This window comes from Halichondria panicea, chromosome 2 (genome assembly GCF_963675165.1).
Source record: "Halichondria panicea chromosome 2, odHalPani1.1, whole genome shotgun sequence".
Classification (NCBI taxonomy): Eukaryota; Metazoa; Porifera; class Demospongiae; order Suberitida; family Halichondriidae; genus Halichondria; species Halichondria panicea.
The window spans coordinates 446,788-468,398 of record NC_087378.1 but is presented as its reverse complement, the minus strand read 5'-3'; the positions used below and the strand labels follow the sequence as shown (position 1 = coordinate 468,398).

The 21,611-nt window shown below is 43.5% G+C and overlaps 3 protein-coding genes across 5 annotated transcripts in view; all 3 read right to left on the bottom strand.

The window, feature by feature from the left end:
* Positions 1-446: 446 nt before the first annotated feature.
* LOC135331543 (uncharacterized) lies at positions 447-4,771 on the bottom strand. The gene is made up of 2 exons (XM_064526744.1): positions 2,790-4,771; positions 447-2,654 (listed from the first exon to the last, which is right to left on the bottom strand). The coding sequence occupies exons 1-2, from the start codon at positions 4,769-4,771 to the stop codon at positions 596-598; spliced, it is 4,041 nt and encodes a 1,346-aa protein (XP_064382814.1). The 3' UTR covers positions 447-595.
* Positions 4,772-4,851: 80 nt separating this feature from the next.
* LOC135331547 (dynactin subunit 1-like) lies at positions 4,852-15,305 on the bottom strand. Of its 2 annotated transcripts, none has more exons than XM_064526748.1 (18): positions 14,227-15,305; positions 13,807-14,049; positions 12,406-12,594; positions 12,246-12,345; positions 11,782-11,995; positions 10,758-10,872; positions 9,085-9,138; positions 8,151-8,366; positions 7,839-7,998; positions 7,481-7,683; positions 7,149-7,277; positions 6,881-7,023; positions 6,441-6,636; positions 6,306-6,377; positions 6,078-6,215; positions 5,557-5,691; positions 5,398-5,493; positions 4,852-5,164 (listed from the first exon to the last, which is right to left on the bottom strand). In XM_064526748.1, the coding sequence occupies exons 1-18, from the start codon at positions 15,148-15,150 to the stop codon at positions 5,015-5,017; spliced, it is 3,477 nt and encodes a 1,158-aa protein (XP_064382818.1). In that variant the 5' UTR covers positions 15,151-15,305; the 3' UTR covers positions 4,852-5,014. The 2 variants fall into 2 exon arrangements, with proteins under 2 accessions (XP_064382818.1, XP_064382819.1); XM_064526749.1 differs by having other exon boundaries at positions 12,430-12,594.
* Positions 15,306-15,685: 380 nt separating this feature from the next.
* LOC135331546 (dynactin subunit 1-like) overlaps positions 15,686-21,611 on the bottom strand; it is a 27,757-nt gene continuing 21,831 nt past the window's right edge. For both annotated transcript variants that reach the window (XM_064526747.1, XM_064526746.1), the window contains 17 exons: positions 21,252-21,494; positions 20,696-20,911; positions 20,447-20,546; positions 19,955-20,168; positions 19,643-19,757; positions 19,420-19,473; positions 19,048-19,263; positions 18,746-18,905; positions 18,429-18,631; positions 18,089-18,217; positions 17,797-17,939; positions 17,224-17,506; positions 17,083-17,154; positions 16,888-17,025; positions 16,364-16,498; positions 16,205-16,300; positions 15,686-15,959 (listed from right to left, as the gene is read on the bottom strand). In XM_064526747.1, the coding sequence (XP_064382817.1) occupies positions 15,810-15,959; positions 16,205-16,300; positions 16,364-16,498; positions 16,888-17,025; positions 17,083-17,154; positions 17,224-17,506; positions 17,797-17,939; positions 18,089-18,217; positions 18,429-18,631; positions 18,746-18,905; positions 19,048-19,263; positions 19,420-19,473; positions 19,643-19,757; positions 19,955-20,168; positions 20,447-20,546; positions 20,696-20,911; positions 21,252-21,494 (2,667 nt within the window). In that variant the 3' untranslated portion in view covers positions 15,686-15,809. The remainder of the gene's footprint in view (positions 15,960-16,204; positions 16,301-16,363; positions 16,499-16,887; positions 17,026-17,082; positions 17,155-17,223; positions 17,507-17,796; positions 17,940-18,088; positions 18,218-18,428; positions 18,632-18,745; positions 18,906-19,047; positions 19,264-19,419; positions 19,474-19,642; positions 19,758-19,954; positions 20,169-20,446; positions 20,547-20,695; positions 20,912-21,251; positions 21,495-21,611) is intronic.

Sequence of the window (21,611 nt, the reverse complement as noted above, 5' to 3'; positions counted from 1 at the left end):
AATCTGCAAAGCTACAAACAAAGAAAGTGGTCAAAATAACCAATAATTATTCATGCACCTGATAATAATTATGTGGGTTAATGTGTGTACATGATTGTACATGTGTAACCAAGAGTTCACTTGGTGTAACCTAGAGCACATACCCTGCCTCTGCTAGCTAGCTTTAAAGAGAGGGATGCAACTCCCATTAGTCCAACCCTAGCAAGGGCGTATAAAGAGAGGGCATGCAACTCCCATTAGTCCAACCCTAGCAAGGGCGTATAAAGAGAGGGCATGCAACTCCCATTAGTCCAACATGCGAGCATAAAATAGTATCCATTCTGCTAAGGACAAAATAAATCACCATTTCACTAGACATGGTTTTAGGTGACAATTATATCCGCAGGTGAAGCGTAGCTAGGCCGTTTAAATGGGTAAAGATCATTAATCTGCAAAGCTACAAACAATAAAGTGGGTCAAATAATTATGTTGGCGTATAAAACATTAATTGAAAATGAGTTAGAGACAAAAGATAATGACAAAAGCAAAGGCAGACATGTAAAACTGAATGTTCATTCGCTAATGTACCACCACACCACACACACACACACACTAATCAAATGGAGGAAGTGTCCAGTAATGATTCTCTCAAGTTTATGTCACTCTGTTCCCCAAAGGAGCTCCTATTCCTCCATCTTGCAGCCCCCTGTACATCAACCACTGTACTAGTAGCACCAACTGCAGTTGGCTCTTGCAGATTTATCATCCTCTTTTTCTCGGGCTTCTTTCGTGATAACTTGAGTTGTAGCTGTTTGGGCAGTTTGCCAATGGCTATTACAAATTGCTGAAACTTGACCAAATAGGATTGTTTGAAGCTCATCTCTGTAATTCTGATATACAATGCATAGAAAAATATGCCCATAAACTCCAGTATAGCGATTATCACAGATGTATAGATCACTGCAGATTGTTGCTGCACAAATTTCTCAGGTTCAGTTGCATCCAATGGATGTATGTACCACGTTGCCGCAGCGGTGACAGACAGGTTTAGGAGATACGAAAACTCAATAATATTAAGTGGCCACTTTCGATATACGCCACCATCAAACCAGGTCACCATGGAGAGCAACTGACAGATAATAATAATAGCCAAAGTGTTTGCTTCTGGTGTGGGATCGCAAAAATTGACGATGATCAGAACTTGTCTAATGAATAGCAACAGACCAGTCCATCCTCGATACGAATCCTTATATGGTCCCATGTACGCATCAAACAAAGGCTTGAGCTTGTTGACCCAGCGAAAATACTTGTATGACGACAAGGCCTGAAACTGTTTAGCAAAGAGAAGTACAAAAATGAACGGCAGTAGGACAAACAGAAAAAGAATCCATCCGACGATGAAAAGAAGTATGTGTCTACCTTCAACATATCCAATGTTACCATCAAATGACCACACATAGGAAAGGAAAGAATCGCCACCATCAATGAAATGTTCTATGTTTTGAAAAGTAAGGCAGTTAGTTGTAAGCCTTTGAATTCTTGAAAAGATAAGCAATAATATCGTTGTGAAAACTCCAACGGCCCGGTTAGTGAATATCTTTGAAGCAGAAGGTGAGTAGTGAGAAACTACGACAATGCAAGCTAAAATGGCTAGCAAATAAAGAGGGAAGACAAATTGCAACCAGGTCTTTACGTACGCATCCAGTCCATCATAGAAGCATACAGGGATACCGAGGTCGAGGTTTATCCAAGATATCACTACTGATAATGCACTCGTACGAATTGGTGGAATGAATATCGCTCTGTTGACTTGTATAATGTTTGCATAGAAGATGAGCCCATTAATAGCACCTACGCTGACAGTCAGTGTGTTGAGGAAATAGAGCATAAACACGAGCAATAGACCAGCAGCTGCATATACAATGATCAAAAATAGGTAGAAATTGGAGCACTCCCAACACTCATTACCACCAAAGATCACGCTGTATCCAGGGGCACACTCCCCACACAACACACCTGAGCGATTATAAGCACACTGCTTATTTAAATCTTGCTCATCAAGTGATACCTCCACATGTCCAGGAATGCAATAGTCTAGTGGACAAAAACGGTTAATTTTAACCACGTTTTCGTCTTTTCCTACCCAATATGGATGGTCAAGAGTGACGGTCAGGGTCTCAATATTACAAGTGGCATCTATTGAAGCGAGATAAGGCGCACAAATACAACGGTATGTGTTGTCGTTCGAGAAGTTAAAACCTAGAGGACAATTGTCTACCCTGATGGACACAAGAGTTGATTTTTCGGCCACAATAGTACTGCTAGTTTTCAAATGAAGTGTTAAGTTTCTTTGTGTTGAGAAAATAGTGTACCTTAGATCAGTGCATCCAATAGCTGTGTAGCGGGTCTGTTGTCCTGCCCCGAGTTGGAACGAAATATTTGTGTTCTCGGCAAAGTTTTGGTTAGTTTCGGCCACACTGTTTGGGTCGGTTAGATGAGCGAGCACAATTCCTGGGGAGGGGTTGAGCCTTCTGTCCACACTGATGAGACAAAGTGTGATGGTCTGGCCGGGGAAGATGGAGAGGCTTGTTGTGGTTTGATTGCATGGAGGTTTCCCGGCAATGCACAAGCACACACCACTCGGGTTTGATGAGATAAGGGATATGTCACCAGAGCTGTAGAGAAGAATGGAATTATAACAATGAGTTACTATGAGTATTATAACTAAGGTTACTAGTAAGGTAAGGTGTAGTGGACCTGGACAAAAGCATTACCATAAAGCTGAGTATGTATAATGTACAAAAAGATACCTTGCGGTCTGTTCCTCGAATATGAAAAGCTGTTGGAATAGCATGTTTTGAGAGTAGAATGGATGAGTAGTGGTTAGACTAAGTGAACAGTCATCAGCACGAACCCCAGCATAGAGTACGCTCCCAGCTGTATGAGCTTCATTCCCGGAAAATATCAAATGAATATCCAAAAAATCAGTGAGATTAGAGACCTTATCTGATCTGTCATCCAACCTGCCCTCGGGGTCGATCTGCCAAAAGCAGAGGAGAGCACTAGAGAAATAATTGAAATGAGAGACGAAAATTGCACCCCCTCTTTTTGCCACATTGTTCGTGAATGCAATACTTGAGTTGGTATGCATAATCATGATTGAACTGCCGTGGATGGCCATGCCTCCTCCTCCATTTCCTCGGTTACGATCAAATGTTGAGTTGCCATGAAATCTCATTCGTGTGTTGTAAGCAAATAATGCCGTACCGTAGTTTTCACTAAACCAGCAGCTGCTCAACGAAACAAATCGGATGGAATTGAAGTAGACAGTGTTAAAAATATCGAAATCAGCGTCTTGGTTAAATGCATCGTAACTGGTAGAAAAGTTGTTCCTCTGAAATGTACAATCGTCTAAATAGAAATACACTTGAAAGTTTTCTCTAATTGACTCGAGCGTATTTACATACAGTGCTGAACCGGAACTTCCGATATTATCCCCGAAGTAGCAATTTTCAAATCGAATGTTTGATTCAAAACCTCCCTGTTCTTGTATATGAGGGAACACCCAAACGTAGGCGCCAGCACCAATAGTGGCCTTGTTTCCAATGAAACTTGTGTTATAGACTGAGAGGAGATCTCCTCCTTTGAAGGATCTGAGCAATTGTTGAGAACAAAGTCGGGCGCCTGGTGACACAGTATATCCGTATGAGTACCACAAACCACCACCACTGTAAGATGGCATGCTTGATATGAGAAAAGGCTTGTGCGAAACAAACAAACCATTTGAATTTCCAAACTCACTGATGCTATTAGAGATTGTGAAAGATGAATTATCAGTAAAACCGTATTGAAACAGAGCAATATTTGCGCCACGAGTGCACTGATTCTTTGTAGCTCTTACATTGTCCAGGTGTACTTTGACACCATAGTTACTCTGAGCCAGCGCTACAGTTAAGCCAGATCCCACACTCGAGCCAAGATTGACGTTGTATTCAAAAGACGAATAGACAATGTCCAACGTTTGCATATCCCTAGCAACCTCACAAGTGGGTGTGTCAGTGTACCCTATAGCGAACCCTCCACCGGCACATGTGGGTTGATCATACGACTCGGGAATGGAGCATCCCTTCTTCTGGAAATTGAAATTATTGAATCGGAATTCAGAATGAGATACGATCGAGTTCCCCATTATATTGCGACCTAAGAGTCCATATCCAAAACTATTGGTCACATTCACACTCAGTAATTGGAGGTTTTCAATGTCATTTAGAAACAGTGTTATGTAGTGGAAGTTAGTTACAGAGAAAAAGGATTCGGAAGCTTGTAAAGTTCGTACAATGTCACGTGGAATCGGCCCACCACAGTTCACAAAACTCAAGTTTGAAATAGTTAAGTTAGTTACATTCAAAAATGTGAAAATCATTCGGTCCTCACACACAATTTCGCAAAACCCACCAATTCCGGCGAGAGTGATATTGTACACGTCTTCAATGATAAAAGCATTTATTCCAGTGGTATTGAAAAACTTGTGAGTGCCTGGCGTAAAACTGATGATAGAATTGTCCGGAATTAGTTTAGTTGACGAGATTTGGTCATTCAGAGTGGAGCAGGGCCCACCCCCACCTGCGGCAACAACTGTTGGACAGAGGGTGCTGTCTTGTGTGAGGGTGATCTCCACTCCTGATCCAAGGGACAGTGAAGTTAACATCAACCACAGAACAATCATCGTGCAACTTGAACTTGAACAACAGGCAGTCAGTCCAATATATGAGCAGAAACAGTGCATGTACATGGAGTGGCTATAAGCTAGCTATACATGCACAGCTTTAGTTGCACAATGGATGTGTTGCAGGACTTATTCACATGACCATGCACAATGATTCCAACAATGTTATCGTTTTAATATGGCAGTAGATACAATAATTATACTAACAAACTAAATACACTGATATAAGAATATCTATGCGCCCACAAATTAGGAAGTTTTTGTTCATATAACAATATGTTCAATTTAACGCTACACATCTGTTCACAGTCAGCTGATCATGCTGGAGTGCAACAGAGAGAACTGAGCTGGACTGACCACAACACGATGAGACGCCCCACATGACTGCCGCTGCCCGGGGGGTAGTGGGAGCTTCAGTCGAGCAGCCAGGACAGACGGCTGGGTAGATTCATTCAGGGCCTGGAGAGGTGGTTAAAAATGGTCATAATACAACCAGTTGTTTGTGGGAGAACAAGAATAATTACGTGTAGACTGCCAGTAAGGAAAATTCCACAATCAATGCTACTAAAAATGTGTACAGTTTGGTAATTGGAATATCAAGCTGTGATTGCTGGTGTGGTTGCACTAGCTAGTGGTGCTTTCTTGCTAATAATGCTCCTGATAACACTAACATATGCTACTAGTGCACACACCTTTGCAAATTGTGGGGAGGTGAAAGAAGCCAGCTGTGTAGAGATGACGCCACCAGGGTAGTTACTGGCTATCAGTCTAGTCACATCTTCCTTGAGCTGGGTCAGGACAATAAGAATTAACACTTATAAAGACGGCTAGTCTGACTGCATGTAGCTAACCTGCTGAGCTTGACGTTGCATTTCAAAGATGTTGGCAACCTGATTAGACAGCTGTTCCCTCGGTGAAGGATTCTTGTCGGCAGTGACACCAACGTCTAGAGAGATTACTTTGGGCAACGAGAACCTCTTTATATCCTGTGGAAACAAAATACAAGTTACTACTGTGCAGTACACATGTATCTACACTGGTAGCAGCAAATTAGTAATGTCCAACGTTAAGTGAAGCATCTTTGAACAGCCATGACTTTAGTTTTGTTGGTCCAATTTTATGATTTTCCGAAAGCTTAGAGAGAGGCTTTTCAGGTGTTAAAATAAAGGTATATTTTGGGCCTGTTCATTTTGACAAAATTCCATGGGCTCATTGGTCTTTTTTGGAAAATGAGAAATTATGGCCCGTTCCAAATTTGAGATTTGAGCATACCATCTGAAAGAGCTCCTTCTAAGCTTTCATAAAATCATTGAATTTAAACCACCAGAACTCTAGTTACAGAGCCAACTCTAGTACTTTAATATTTTCTAACCTCAATGAGGGCAGCTGTTCGTTTGAGTACGGACTTCTCTTGATCGGTCTGATTGTCTCCATCTTTGTCATCCTCCTCTCTCCTCTTGTGAATCAGCCTCTTAGGCAAGTGCAATGGAGGCAGAGAGTTGAGCTGAGCCTATAGAGAGAGAAGGGTGGAGGGGAATGAAGGTGGAGGCAGTGTAACTAATTAAGTGGTTACAATACATAAACAAGCAGCTGCACTTACCTTGGCTATCTGAGCTTTGAGCTTGAAGTTGTCATGTTGGGAGAAGCCGAGAGCTTTCTTCAAAGACTCTATCTGCAGGAGGAAAATAATATTTTAAGCCAGCTCATTAACTATCTAGAGAGGTTCAATACTTACCCTTGACAGGAGGAGTGGTGTCTGTGGCATGTTTGGGCTGCTGAACGGACTCGAGTAGGGACTTCCCTTACCCTCAAGGGTGAGTCTCCCGGCAATCGTAATGTCCAATAAGGCACCCCGTTTTGACTGAACCTCGACTTTCTTCTCTAGCGATGTCTTGTCATTTTCAAGGACCTCAATAGTCTTGTTGAACTTCCTGGAAGGGTGGGAATAATCCATAATAATGCTTTTTCTTTAAAAATGGAAGATTTGGTAATCAATTAACCTAAACACACCATCTTGTAGCTCTATCAAAGAGCTACTAAATGCACATTCTATTTGTGATATTGGACAATCCCAGCTCAAGTTATGGGCAGTCAAAGTTACCCCCCAAAACAGGTTAATTTCGAAGAAAACAACTGAAAGAAGATTGCAAACTATAGCGTATACACAAGCCCCACCTTTTCTGCTCATCCATGACCCTCCGCAACCTGTCTTGCTCCTCCCTCTCCACACCCACTTGCTTATCACACTTGCCATCAGCCGACTTCACCTTCTTCTCCAGTAACCCTATCTTCACTCCAGCCTCGCTCAGCTCCTGGCCCTATGCCGGGGAAGGATTAATAAAGTAATGTATGTGTGGGGGGGGGGGGAGTGGGTATATATACTGTTATGAAACTGACGTTATGGATTAAAGTTCCAACGGAAATAAGTACCTACTCCACTAACCTTCCTTTTGAGAGCCTTCTTGAGCTCCATGATGTCCTTCCGTCTCTCCACCAGCTTAAAACCCAGCCCCTCTACATCGCTAAGCTCCGCCTTCACAGCTTTAGCCTTCACAACAGCCGGAGCCTCGGGCTGCATACAATGTATCAGGCTCTGTTGGCTTAGTTCTTAGTTCCTGTCTAGTATCACCGGTTTAAATCTGGTTAGGCCTTTTTTTTTAGTTTGCTTACGCAAAGGGGTGGGGCTTCTGGTCAGAGGAGGTATGACAAGTTAGCAAGAGACTACCACTTATTAGTCATGTGAATGTCATGTGACACATTGAACACACAATGTACCTTAGACTTAGTGGCCTGTGTGTCGTATATCCCCTCCCCTAAAGAGACGAGGAATTCATCGAGAGAGGTGGCGTTGGTGGTCATGTTAGCACGCAGCTGCTCCTTAGCGTCCTTCCCCTCAATGCTAAACTCTAACAGAGCTCCACTGGTCACCACCTCACGAGTAAGCCCCTCCAATTCACCACTCGTTAGTTTCTCAGAGCCTGCAATCAATATTAATTATTATTGTTATGACTACGAATAAAAGAGGATACTATAATTATGATACATGTATTTAATCTAGAACACTTGTAATTGATGAAAGCTTCTTTCCATTTGATCATCTAGAGTAGAATATTAGTATTATTATGCAACGCACCAGTGAGACTGTTAGCCTTCTGGCTGGCCTTGAGGTGGAGTGCCTTGAAGGCGTCAATGAGGACCAGCTGTCTCTGCCCTGTTTTGTTCAGAGTCTCACTCACTGTGCTGTCATACCTCAACATGCGACGAGAGTTAGAGGCAGGTACCTTGCGGCGAATCTGGGAGGATGGGTAGTCATAGTTACATGGTATTACAACCAAGTTTTTAGAGCAGCTAGTACTTTTAAAAAGTGATAACTAATAAATCCCTACCCTACAAACTCCCATTCGCACCCCTCCCCCCCCCCACACATACACACACACAAGTATACCTTCCTGCAAGCTTGTCTGAGGTCATTGTTAAAGCTCTCCATCTCTTTGATTTGAGTGGCCCAGACTCCGCCTTCTTGCCCCGCCCTCCTCAGACAGAGCAGCTCAATAGAGAGGAAGTCACAGCCGGAGGAGAGGACACTCATTCTAGACAAGAGGTCCTCTGAGTTCCCACGGCTGAGGGGGGTCTCGTAATGTAGCCGTGTCGTGAGGAGATTCTGACAAAATATTCAGTACATTTTACATTCAGCCACTTTTGTAGGGGAGGGGAATTAGTATAGGATATACCACACCTATGAGGAGGATATACAGGCCGAGTGCATATCTTCGAGTAGGTGTGGCATATCTGACTTATACCACGTGACCGCAGCAGTACTATAAAAGGATCTCCCTCTAGCAACAATTCAATCCACAATGTATACTACTGCAAAAAGAGCAAGACTATGCCGGGATTTTGTAGCCGTCAAGAGCTAGTTAAGCAACACGTCGACTCCTGCAGATGCTCAGGAGCTTCTTTGGTCCAAGCGTTGTGCATTTGACGTCCCTTGCTGCAGTTGCAAGCTCTTCTTGGCAAAAATGTTTTTAACCATACCCATTAACCGATGGAGGCTTAATTAACCATCTTGTTGGAGAGCAGCTTCCGTGATTCTGCCGTCGCTTTGGAGTCTTAGTACCGTCAAGCATGGCTCTTTTCTGTTTGCTTACTTTCTTGAACAATTGAAAAACACCTAGAAAACTGTGCATGCCCAGGGTTGTATGTTATTCTTCTACAGCTGTTGACCAATGAGATGAATTAATGGTGACGTAAGTGTGGTATAAAAATATATATCATGTAGCTTAATCAAAGATCTGTGACAGGCCAAAATGTACTAATTTTGACATATAACTATAAAGTTGCATTTTGGGTGTGTTGGCCAGGGCAATTAATGAGCATACCTCGAAGTGAGTGATGGCTTTGTCCAGTCCATATAGTGGTACACTCTCATCCAGCTGTGGACACATGTACAAGACACAGAGGTCACCTTTAGAACACACACACGCACACACACACACACACACAGTGGCTATATCTATATGTATGTTACTGTACTGTTCTATATATACGTCAACTTAAATACGGTACATGGGCTGATGCACTGTAGTCTCACACCAGCCCTTATTGGAACGCTAGGTCGAAAAAAGGGTATGGAGAAATTCCTATCAATGAGTTGTATTCACACGCCAAGGATTTGTTGGCGTGTTAACCGCTGCGGTCATTTCGAGGCAAAAAGAAGGAAAAGAAGTTAAGCTAGATGCAACTGAGACCATAGATTGAAGAGAGAGGGATTGGCAATGGAAGCGGTTCACGTGATGCTTGTATATTGAAGATTGAAGTCTACGTAGTGGCTCTGAAATTCTGTGTTTCGCTTCTAAAACTCCCGCAAAAAACCCGGGAAACTTATTGTGTCCAATACATGCTTCTTAAAGACCCCTCTAACACTTAAACATAATTATGCCTCCTGATGGTGAGTACCATTTTGAGAAAATATAATCTTGATTGTCGTGAAGTAGCTAGAGGTACACAGAGCGTTTTTTCATGCTTGTGTACCTATAGTACCTATGATATGAGATGTTTAGCAGCAGAACTGCTCGTGGACTTTTTACAGAAAGCAAAAACATGATCTCAGAGGTCAAACTGAAAATGTAGTAATAGCACTTACCTCGCTAGTATTTTTCCCCCAAAATTTGGAGTTGTATGCTTGTGTTGACAGAGATACCGCAATCAATTAATTAAGTACAGAATTTAATTGGAGAAAACATTTTAATTGAGTGGGTGCCAAATCACTAGGTATCTGTTAAAACAGGAATAACTGTGACAGAATAAGTTCTATATGCCAATTAGCGTTAAATTGCAATGGTGTCTTATAATACCCCCCCCCTCCTGTCTCATAATATCCCCCCTGTCTCATAATATCCCCCCTGTCTCATAATACCCCCTCCTGTCTCATAATATCCCCCCTGTCTCATAACATCCCCCCCTGTCTCATAATACCCCCCCTGTCTCATAATATCCCCCCTGTCTCATAATACCCCCCTGTCTCATAATACCCCCCTCCTGTCTCATAATACCCCCCCTGTCTCATAATGCCCAAACCACTTTGAACACTAAAGCTAGCAGTAGCTGCAAACAAAGCACTGTCACTAGAATTGTTTTGCTTATTCCATCTAGTAGCTCAAATATAAATCACGTCTATCAAAACATTTATAATTTTTCAGACTTCATTATTAGCTCTTTAGCTACACTTGTCTGTCCTATTTGCTTGTGCATCAAAATGTTCATAGATAAAAAAAACTGTGGTCATCAACTATGGATTTATGACCCGGCACTGTTTATTATCACCACTTGGGTGGTGCACAACTCTGATATAGGAAGTTCTCCAGACCTATTTATTAATCGGGGCTGGGTGTGAGACTACTTTAGTTGGGCAGAGCTCATGCAATCCTGGACGCTACGTGAGCGTCCAGGATTGAGCTCCGCCCAACTAAGAGACTTAGAGGGTTTCATGACAATGGCCACCACCTCCCTCTCCTGGCCACTCCCATTCTCATAGCCATGCCCCTCTCCTCACCTGTTCCTTCTTGAGGAGCTCTATGAGAATGTCCAGAGCCTTCTCGTGGATGTTGAGGTCATCTCTGACCCCGCCCACTCCACGATACAGCCCCACATCACACTCATTCAGAATCCTACAACACAACAGATTATCAATGAACAAAGAATAATAGCTAGACTATAGAGTAAAGGCATTATTATTATTTGTACACATAATTACTATAACTTGTGCCCTTTTAGCCACAGAGATAAAGGGAGGGGGATTGGAAACGGAGCATGTGCGCACAATAACTTCTGTGTTATGCATGTCTGTTGATCTGTGTTTCACTTCCAGCCACCCCGCCAACACAGCAGGAAATTTGTTAACAGGTGCACTGCATTGTATTGCTAAATCATGCACTGTGAGAATACTATGCCAGCCATGCAAGGGCTATGCTGTTAGCGTAGGCCTCTTCCGGGGGTTTGCAAAGTGATTGGCATCTATATGCTTTCTAAAGGCTCGGAGCCTTACTCAGGGGTGGTGGGAAAACTGCGCCAATGCCGAGCGTGCATCGCAACTTACGCTGTGCCCCAGGCCCTGGATGGACCAAGGGGAGAGGACGTGCAACCCCCTGTTTGGAGTGGAAGGTATAATGTGAAACAGAAGACCTACCCCAGATCGATCAGGCCTGGGGAGAGGACCTGCTCCTCCCTGCCTGATGAGTAAATGTGTGAAACGGAGGACTTGCTCGACGTAGTTGTCTCATGACAATATACATTTTTGTTTCAACTGCAGAAAACTTGCAGCCCAATTAGATTGTTAGTTTATAACCGAGTACTAGCTAGAAACATAGGCTGGAGGAAATAAAGAAGAAAAAATTGACCAAAACGCGGATCATCAATGCTCTTTACATAGCGTTTTCAATCCCTCTCCCTTCTTATCTATATGCTACAGCTGAAATCAATGTGGCAAAGCTGTGTTAAGGCTTTACAATGGAGGCTTACTATACTTTAGGGCATATACATTATGGGTGTTGTACACGCACACACACGCACTGTCTCACCTTGTTGCCCGAGCCACAAGCAGCTGCAGTGTGCTGAGCTTGTACACCAGTGCCAGTACAAAGGTCAACTGGTCTGCTTGCTGGGGTGTGAGTGTGCTCAATGATCCAAGAGCCTCGTCCAGTTTGTGTTGTTGTCTCAGCTGATCTTTGAGCATATCGGCCTTGAAGGTCAGTCGAGGGAGAAGCATGAGCACCAACAGGGCATCATAGTCCCCTAGGGGAGGGGGGTGGTTGAAATGGCAATAACTGTTGGTGGTATCAAAACACCTAATGCTGCTACCATACAAAAATCAAACTGGTGGATTTTGGAAATTGTGGTGCTATACAACCCGGTCCCCTCCTCTATCTATGCTGTGTCCTTAACTATGTATGTGTACAATGACATCCCTCCTATAAGACTGTAAGCATGTCGGGTAGTGGCCTTTAATGGTACTAATGTATTACAGCTGCTACCTACAACGTACCTCCGCTGACGAGGAATAAGTTGGGCATGAAGGAGTTGAGAAGGTCGATATGTTCAGCTGCTTGTTGTGCGTCCAGCTTACGCAACTCAAAGTCAATCGTCTAAAGAAACAACCAAAACACTTGAGTAACAGAAAATGCAAAACAAAAATAGTACCCTACATGTTGCACGTTGAGGTTCATGACCTTCTGAGTGTCCGTCCCACTGCTCCCACTGTCCCTAGCCCTCTCCCCACACTCTCGCAGGTCAGTCAGATCAGACTGGAGATTGTGGACCAGCTCCCGAAACTTCTTAATCGTCTGTTGCTGATCAATTATGATCTCTTGGGCTGCATTAAGTTTTCTCTCCACCTGGCGTGTGAAATATTTGCGAGTGCAGTCAGAGGAAGGCTCACTAAAATTACAATAGTTATTGAAGGCTGGTGGATTGTGGTCTTACATACATTGTAAGATGGTCCATTAATAATGGTATAGAAGTGAAAGCTAGTAGATTGTGAGCTTACATAAGGTGGTCATAATGGTTGACCCAGATACAGCTGTTTGCATAGACTTTGCTAAATCATACCTACCACAAAACCACCATACAATATTGCTATGCAAACAAATAGTATAAATACATGTACATGCATGTAGTATAGTTATAATAAGAAGAGCAATGATGGCTTCTAGAACTAGACTATGGAAACTAATAGAACCGGAGAGGATTTGATGTGGAGAATGGTCTACCAACACCTTGTGCTGAGACTTGCATCCTGAACGAAAAATTGTTACGCTAAGGAACCTGCAGATGGCTGACTCGCTCACTGTGGTATATCGGTTTGACCAACAAGACATTTCACATTTCTCGTATAAGCAGCAGGCTTAAACTATCAGTCTTTTGTGATCTGAGGTACTTTGTACTAGCAGTTTCTTCAGCCTTCACACTGCTTTCCATACATTTAGTGGACAGATTAGTAGCTACATGTATATTATATCTGCTGGTATATGCAAGCTAGTCCCAGCCCATTCTCCACTTCAGATCCTTACCATAATTTGTATGTGAGTTTCCATACCACCAAGAGTAGATTGTGAGAGCATTTACTATAATATTGATACAACCTTACAGCGGGTAATTTTTGAGGGTCTCCGCAGATTAGCCATTTTTGGAGCCCTCAAAAAGTACCCATTTAATATTGCTTAGGACTATGCAAACAACATGTAGTATGGTGGTTTTGTGGTAATGCAGTGAGCTGATTTAGTATTTTACAAGGTCTATGCAAACAGCTGTACACAATTCAGTGGCGGATCTAGGATTCTTGAAAGGGGGATTCCAGGGCTCTGAGCGGATAAAGGACTGATATTTTACCTAAAAAAAAGGTTGTCACTCCTTCAAAACAGTGAGCATGCGCACTCCGAATTTGTTCCTAAAAAAAGGTCATCACTTTTCATAAGCAATCTGCATGCACTACGCTGGAGAGTTTTTAGCCTTCATAGTCACTGAAACTGCACAGACAACTAGGCTTAGCATTATGAACACTTCAGGCTAGAAATGGGAAGTTTCCTCTCTAGTCACCAACTGTGTACCTGTCTAGTGCTGTTGAGGCTAAGGTCTAGCTCCTCCCTCAGTTCATGCTCCACTTCCATCTGCAGCTCTTCTTGTTCCTCACTCAAGTCCCTGAGGGCCTCGAGGTCAGCCACCGTGTCTGTGAGCGTGTTCAGTTGCTCCTCTAACTCAAGGTTAGTGTCAGTCAGCTTCTCCACCATTTCTTCAGCGCCCAGGGCAATGTCCACCTGTTCCTTAAGCTTGTCCATGATCTCAACAAATTCCTGCAGGGGGTGGTCATGAAGGTAGCTGTTATTTTACTCAAAACAGGTCGATTTTGAAAAAAATAACCAATAAGTTTTCTTTACAATCTGAAAGCAATCACTGATTTAACACACATTATTAGATAGGTACATGTATTTCAAAGGGCTAGCTACAAAATGCAAATGCACAATCCTAACCTGCAGTTCCTTTGCCATCTTATCTCTGTCCTCCTTGAGTTGGTTCAGCTCTGATGCATTCTTCTCCAAGTCCTTGACCACTCGCTGGTGCTCTAGCTTGTCCTGGGCTGACAGGTCTCGGAGCTTGTGACAGTGGAGACAGCAACATAATTCTCGGCACGTTATAAGGGCCGCTAGACATGTAAAAAATATGTACAAGTAGGCTACATTATCAATGCTTCGTCGTTTATAACTAGAGACAATGTCCAATGTTTGCATATCCCTAGCAACCTCACAAGTGGGTGTGTCAGTGTACCCTATAGCGAACCCTCCACCGGCACATGTGAGTTGACCATACGACTCGGGAATGGAGCACCCCCTCTTCTGGAAATTGAAATTATTGAATCGGAATTTAGAGTTCCCCATTAGATCTATATTGCGACCATATCCAGTCACATTCACACTCAGTAATTGGAGGTTTTCAATGTCATTTAGAAACAGTGTTATGTAGGGGAAGTCAGATACAGAGAAAAAGGATTCGGAAGCTTGTAAAGTTCGTATAATATCACATGGAATCGGCCCACCACAGCTCACAAAACTCAAGTTTGAAATAGTTAAATTGGTTACATTCATGAACATGAAAATCATTCGGTCCTCACACACAATTTCGCAAAACCCACCAATTCCGGCGAGAGTGATATTGTGCACGTCTTCAATGATAAAAGCATTTATTCCACTGGTATTGAAAAACTTGTGAGTGCCTGGCATGAAATTGATGACAGAATTGTCCGGAATTAGTTCAGTTGACGAGATTTGATCATTCAGAGTGGAGCAGAACCGACCAGCAGCAGCAACTGTTGGACAGAGGATGCTGTCTTGTGTGAGGGTGATCTCCACTCCTGATCCAAGGGACAGTGAGGTCCACATCAACCACAGGACAATCATTGTGCAATCAATTGCAACTTAAACTTCAGAAAGTCAAGTCAGTCCAATAAGAGCAGAAACAATGCATGGAGTAGCTATATGCTAGCTACATGCACAGCTTTAGTTGCACAAGCAACTTCCATGTGTTTTAAGCTAGTGCAGACAAATTATTCACATGACATGACTACAATGATTCCAACAATGTTATCTAATTAGGCATTAGATCATGTTTGTCATAAATACTGCAATCTGATTGGTTAGAAGAAATGTTCTATCCAATTTAGAAAATCATGTACTTCAATAGAAAATCATGTACTTCACTTAGAAAATCATGTAGCAAAGATTAGATAAGAACATTCAAATCTGATTGGCTAAATACTCATGGTTGCTATGATCTAAAATGCTTAGACACTGTTTAGGAAGTTTCCACATGATTTAGAAGTCCTCAGGGCTAGTAGAACCCTCACTGCGTTCGGGATACTACAACCAGCCCTTTGGGCTTCTAAATCATGTAGAAACTTCCTAAACAGTGTCTAACTATTATGTAGATACAATAATTATACTATATATTATTTACAATGATATAAGAATATCTATGCGCCCACAAATTAGGAAGTTTTTGTTCATAATAAATTATAACAATAATTATGTTCAATTTAACACTACACATCTGTTCACAGTCAGCTGATCACGCTGGAGTGCAACAGAGAGAACTGAGCTGGACTGACCACAACGCGATGAGACCCCCCACATGACTGCCGCTGCCCGGGGGGTAGTGGGAGCTTCAGTCGAGCGGCCAGGACAGACGGCTGGGTAGATTCATTCAGGGCCTACAGAAAGGTTAAAAAATGGTCATAATACAAACAGTTGTTTGTGAGAGAAAAAGAATAATAACAATGTGTAGACTGCCAGTGGTTCATGACTAAATTCCACAATCAATGCTACTAAAAATGTGTGCAGTTCGATTATTATCATGCACTAAAGCTGTGATTGGTGGTGTGGTTGCTCTAGCTAGTGGTGCTTTCTTGCTAATAATGCTCCTGATAACACTAACATATGCTACTAGTGCACACACCTTTGCAAATTGTGGGGAGGTGAAAGAAGCCAGCTGTGTAGAGATGACGCCACCAGGGTAGTTACTGGCTATCAGTCTAGTCACATCTTCCTTGAGCTGGGTCGGGACAATAAGAATTAACACTTATAAAGACGGCTAGTCTGACTGCATGTAGCTAACCTGCTGAGCTTGACGTTGCATTTCAAAGATGTTGGCAACCTGATTAGATAGCTGTTCCCTCGGTGAAGGCTTCTTGTCGGCAGGGACACCAACGTCTAGAGAGATGACTTTGGGCAACGAGAACCTCTTTATATCCTGTGGAAACAAAGTACAGGTCACTACTGTACGTACATGTACACTCGTAGCAGCAAATTAGTAATGTCAGCTAACGTTAAGTGAAGCATCTTTGAACAACCATGACTTTAGTTCCGTTGGTTCAATAACGTTAATTTTATGATTTTCCGAAAGCTTAGAGAGAGGCTTTGCAGATGATGTGTTAAAATTGAAAGTCTATTTGGGCCTGTTTTTTGACAAAATTCCGTGGTCTTTTTCGGAAAATGAGAAATTATGGCCCGTTCCAAATTTGATTTGAGCATACCATCTGAAAGAGCTCCTTATAAGCTTTCGTAAAAAATAATTGAATTGGGACTACCAAAACTCTAGTTAGAGAGTCGACTCTAGTACTCATAATTATACTTTCTAACCTCAATGAGGGCAGCTGTTCGTTTGAGTACAGACTTCTCATGATCGGTCTGATTGTCTCCATCTTTGTCATCTTCCTCTTTCCTCTTGTGAATCAGCCTCTTAGGCACGTGCAATGGAGGCAGAGAGTTGAGCTGAGCCTATGGAGAGAGAGGGGATTGCAGTGTAGCAATATACAAGCAGCTGCATGCACTTACCTTGGCTATCTGTGCTTTGAGCTTGAAGTTGTCATGCTGGGAGAAGCCGAGAGCTTTCTTCAAAGACTCTATCTGTAGGGGAAATATAATAATTATACTTCAAGCCAGCTCATTAACTATCTAGATAGATTCCACACTTACCCTCGACAAGAGGAGCGGTGTCTGTAGCGTGTTGTCAACAGTTACAGCCTCACTTCCTCCACTCCTCACACTCCCACTACTGTCACGATGTGGCATGTTTGGGCTGCTGAATGGACTCGAGTAGGGACTTCCCCTACCCCCGAGGGTGCGTCTCCCGGCAACCGTAATGTCCGATAAGATGCCTCGTTTCGACTGAACCTCGACTTTTTTCTCCAGCGATGTCTTATCATTTTCAAGAGCCTCTATGTCTCCTTGCAAGATCTCAATGGTCTTGTTGAACTTTCTGGAGGGGTGGGTTTAAAATGCATAACAATAGCCCATACTTATTCTTCAAAAATGGAAGGCTTGGGCCCGAAAGCAATCATTGATCTAAATATACCATCTTGAAGCTCTATCAAAGAGCTACTAAATGCATATTTTAGTTGTGATATTGGACAATCCTAACTCAAGTCATAGGCAGTCAAAGTTACCCCCCAAAACAGGCTAATTTCAGAGAAAAAACAAAGGCTATAGCTACACTCTTCTGTTCTGTGTCTGTGACCACTGGCACACTAGTGTATATACAAGCCCCACCTTTCTTGCTCATCCATGACCCTCCGCAACCTGTCTTGCTCCTCCCTCTCCACACCCACTTTCTTATCACACTCGCCATCAGCCGACTCCACCTTCTTCTCCAGTAACCCTATCTTCACTCCAGCCTCGCTCAGCTCCTGGCCCTGTGCCGGGGAAACAAAGGGTTAATAAAGTAATGCATGTGTGTAGGAGGGGGGGGAGGGAGTGGGTACATGTACTGTTACGAAATTAACTACATGTACATGTATAAGGTTAGAGTACAGACGGAGATAATGACCACTACTCCACTAACCTTCATTTTGAGAGCTTTTTTAAGCTCCATGATGTCCTTCCGTCTCTCCTCCAGCTTAAAGCCCAGCCCCTCTACATCGCTAAGCTCCGCCTTCACAGCTCTAGCCCTCACAACAGCCGGAGCCTCGGGCTGCAAACACAGTGCAATATATCACACAGTATAATATACCAGGCTCTGTGGCTTCTAGTATCACCGGTTCGAATCCGGGCAGGGCCTTGTTTTTTAGTTTGGCTTAATCTTACGCAAGGGGGTGGGGCTTCTGGTCAGACGAGGTACAACAAGTTAGCAAAAGACTACTACTTATTAGTCATGTGAATGTCATGTGACACATTAAACACACCTTAGACTTAGTGGCCTGTGTGTCGTAAATCCCCTCCCCTAAAGAGACGAGGAATCCATCGAGAGAGGTGGCGTTGGTGGTCATGTTAGCACGCAGCTGCTCCTTAGCGTCCTTCCCCTCAATGCTAAACTCCAACAGAGCTCCACTGGTCACCACCTCACGAGTAAGCCCCTCCAATTCACCACTCGTTAGTTTCTCAGAGCCTGCAATCAATTATTATGACTACGAAAGGTGTATTTAATCTAGAACTTGTAACAGATATAAAAGCTTTTTTTATTTGATCACCTAGTATTTATCGTATAGTACAGGTAACGCACCAGTGAGACTGTTAGCCTTCTGACTGGCCTTGAGGTGGAGTGCCTTGAAAGCATCAATGAGGACCAGCTGTCTCTGCCCTGTCTTGTTCAGAGTCTCACTCACTGTGCTGTCGTACCTCAACATGCGACGAGAGTTAGAGGCAGGTACCTTGCGGCGAATCTGGGAGAAATAACCAAGTTTTTAGATTTAGAGCAGGTTTAAGTGAAAATTGGAAAATTAAAGTAACTCCATATCCTACAAAACTCCCATTCACACCCACACACAACACACACACACACACACCCCACACACACAAGTATACCTTCCTGCAAGCTTGTCTGAGATCATTGTTAAAGCTCTCCATCTCTTTGATTTGAGTGACCCAGACTCCGCCCTCTTGCCCCAACCCCCTCAGACGAAGCAGCTCAATAGAGAGGAAGTCACAACCAGAGGAGAGGACACTCATTCTAGACAGGAGGTCCTCTGACTTCCCACAGCTGAGGGGGGTCTCGTATTGTAGCCGTGTAGTGAGGAGGTTCTGTACACGGCAAAGAAAATATTCATTCAACAGTTTTGCCTACAGATATCAATGCTACTTTGTGCCAGGGGAGTTGCTGTACTAATTAATAATTATCTAGAATATCAGGCCAAAATCTTGATAAAACTAAAATTGTATTTTGGGTGTTGAGCATACCTCGAAGTGAGTGATGGCTTTGTCCAGTCCGTGCAGTGGTACACTCTCATCCAGCTGTGGACACAAGACACAGAGGTCACCTTTAGAACACAGACACACACAGTGGCACGCATATGTACTGTATAGTACGAATACATGCACTGAGAGAGGTTACAAGATATTATAGTATAATTATAGCCCTCTCCTGGCCACGCCCCTCTCCTGGCCACGCCCCTCTTCTCACCTGTTCCTTCTTGAGGAGCTCTATGAGAATGTCCAGAGCCTTCTCGTGGATGTTGAGGTCATCTCTGACCCCGCCCACTCCACGATACAGCCCCACATCACACTCATTCAGAATCCTACAAAAGTATAGACAAGAGTAAAGGCATACTTATTTGTACACATAATCACTAACTTGCACAGCTGAAGTCAATGTGGCAACATTGTGTGAATACGAGGCTTTACAGTGGAGGTTTATTTTAGGGAAACTTTTTTTTACATTTTTAGGTGTTGTACACACACACACACACACACACACACACATGCACTGTCTCACCTTGTTGCCCGAGCCACGAGCAGCTGCAGTGTGCTCAGCTTGTACACCAGTGCCAGTACAAAGGTCAACTGGTCTGCTTGCTGGGGTGTGAGGGTGCTCAATGATCCGAGAGCCTCGTCCAGTTTATGTTGTTGTCTCAGCTGATCCTTGAGCATGTCCGCCTTGAAGGTCAGTCGAGGGAGAAGCATGAGCACCAACAGGGCATCATAGTCCCCTGGGGGGAGGGGGGTGGTTGAAATGGTAATAACTGTTGGTGGTACAATTAATGCTGCTACCGTACGAAAATCAAACTGGTGGATTTTAAAACAACTGTTGGTGGTATCAGAACAATGCTGCTACCACAAAACTGGAAATTGTGCCAACCCTTACACTACGTATGCTGTGTCCTTAACTATGTATGTGTACAACGACATCCCTCCTATAAGACTGTAAGCATGTCGGGTAGTGGCTACTAGTGGTACTAATGTATTACAGCTGCTACCTACAACGTACCTCCGCTGACGAGGAATGAGTTGGGCATGAAGGAGTTGAGAAGGTCGATATGCTCAGCTGCTTGTTGTGCGTCCAGCTTACGCAACTCAAAGTCAATCGTCTGAAGAGAAACAACCAAAACACTCGAGGAACAGAAAATACACTCTCAGAAGAGTAAAAAACAACAACTGTATACCTTAATTCACACTTCAAATAGTGCCCTCCCCCAGTACTATAGCCTAGTAGATACAGTAGCACATGCACACTCACCCTCGCTTGTGCCTTGATGGCAGACTTGAGTTGCACGTTGAGGTTCATGACCTTCTGAGTGTCCGTCCCACTGCTCCCACTGTCCCCAGCCCTCTCCCCACGCTCTCGCAGGTCAGTCAGATCAGACTGGAGATTGTGGACCAGCTCTCGAAACTTCTCAATCGTCTGTTGCTGATCAATTATGGTCTCTTGGGCTGCATCAAGTTTGCGCTCCACCTGGCGTGTGAAATATTTGCAAGTGCAGTAGAAGACAGAAAGAGTCCCTATAATTATAGTAAAGGCTGGTAAACTGTGAGCTAGCTTACATACATTGTAAGGTGGTCCATTAATAATGGTACACAATTCACTAGGAGCGAAAGACCAAACAACATTTGCAAGATACACAGTACACATGTGTGAATGTACAGTAATAGAAAGAGTAGAATTCCAAGTAAAACAACAAAACTAGGCGTAAACTCGAGAACGAAGCATTATTTTGCAATGTATTGGCATGCCAGCAAATTAAAGTTTCCTCTCTAGTGACCCCCCCCCTCCCCTCTCCCCCCCACCTGTGTACCTGTCTAGTGCTGTTGAGGCTGAGGTCTAGCTCCTCCCTCAGTTCATGCTCCACTTCCATCCGCAGCTCTTCCTGCTCCTCACTCAAGTCCCTGAGGGCCTCGAGGTCGGCCACCGTGTCTGTGAGCGTGTTCAGTTGCTCTTCTAACTCGAGGTTAGTGTCAGTCAGTTTCTCCACCATCTCCTCAGCGCCTAGGGCAATGTCCACCTGTTCCTTGAGCTCGTCAATGATCTCATCAGATTCCTACAGGGGGTGGGGTTATGTTGTACTGACGGTAGCTGTCATTCTAGCAGTTTGTGACAAACTTGTAATACACAACTACAACTGCAAATGTTTAGGTCACCAAAAGAGACAAAGCCT

Coding starts and splice junctions, on each gene's coding strand:
- LOC135331543 (XM_064526744.1), bottom strand. CDS start 4,771: ATGTACATGCACTGTTTCTGCTCATATATTGGACTGACTGCCTGTTGT. Junction 2,655..2,789: donor TTCGAGGAACAGACCGCAAG/GTATCTTTTTGT, acceptor TCTTCTCTACAG/CTCTGGTGACATATCCCTTA.
- LOC135331547 (XM_064526748.1), bottom strand. CDS start 15,150: ATGATTGTCCTGTGGTTGATGTGGACCTCACTGTCCCTTGGATCAGGA. Junction 9,139..10,757: donor AGCTCCTCAAGAAGGAACAG/GTGAGGAGAGGG, acceptor ATGTGTCCACAG/CTGGATGAGAGTGTACCACT. Junction 7,684..7,838: donor GAAGGCTAACAGTCTCACTG/GTGCGTTGCATA, acceptor TATTGATTGCAG/GCTCTGAGAAACTAACGAGT.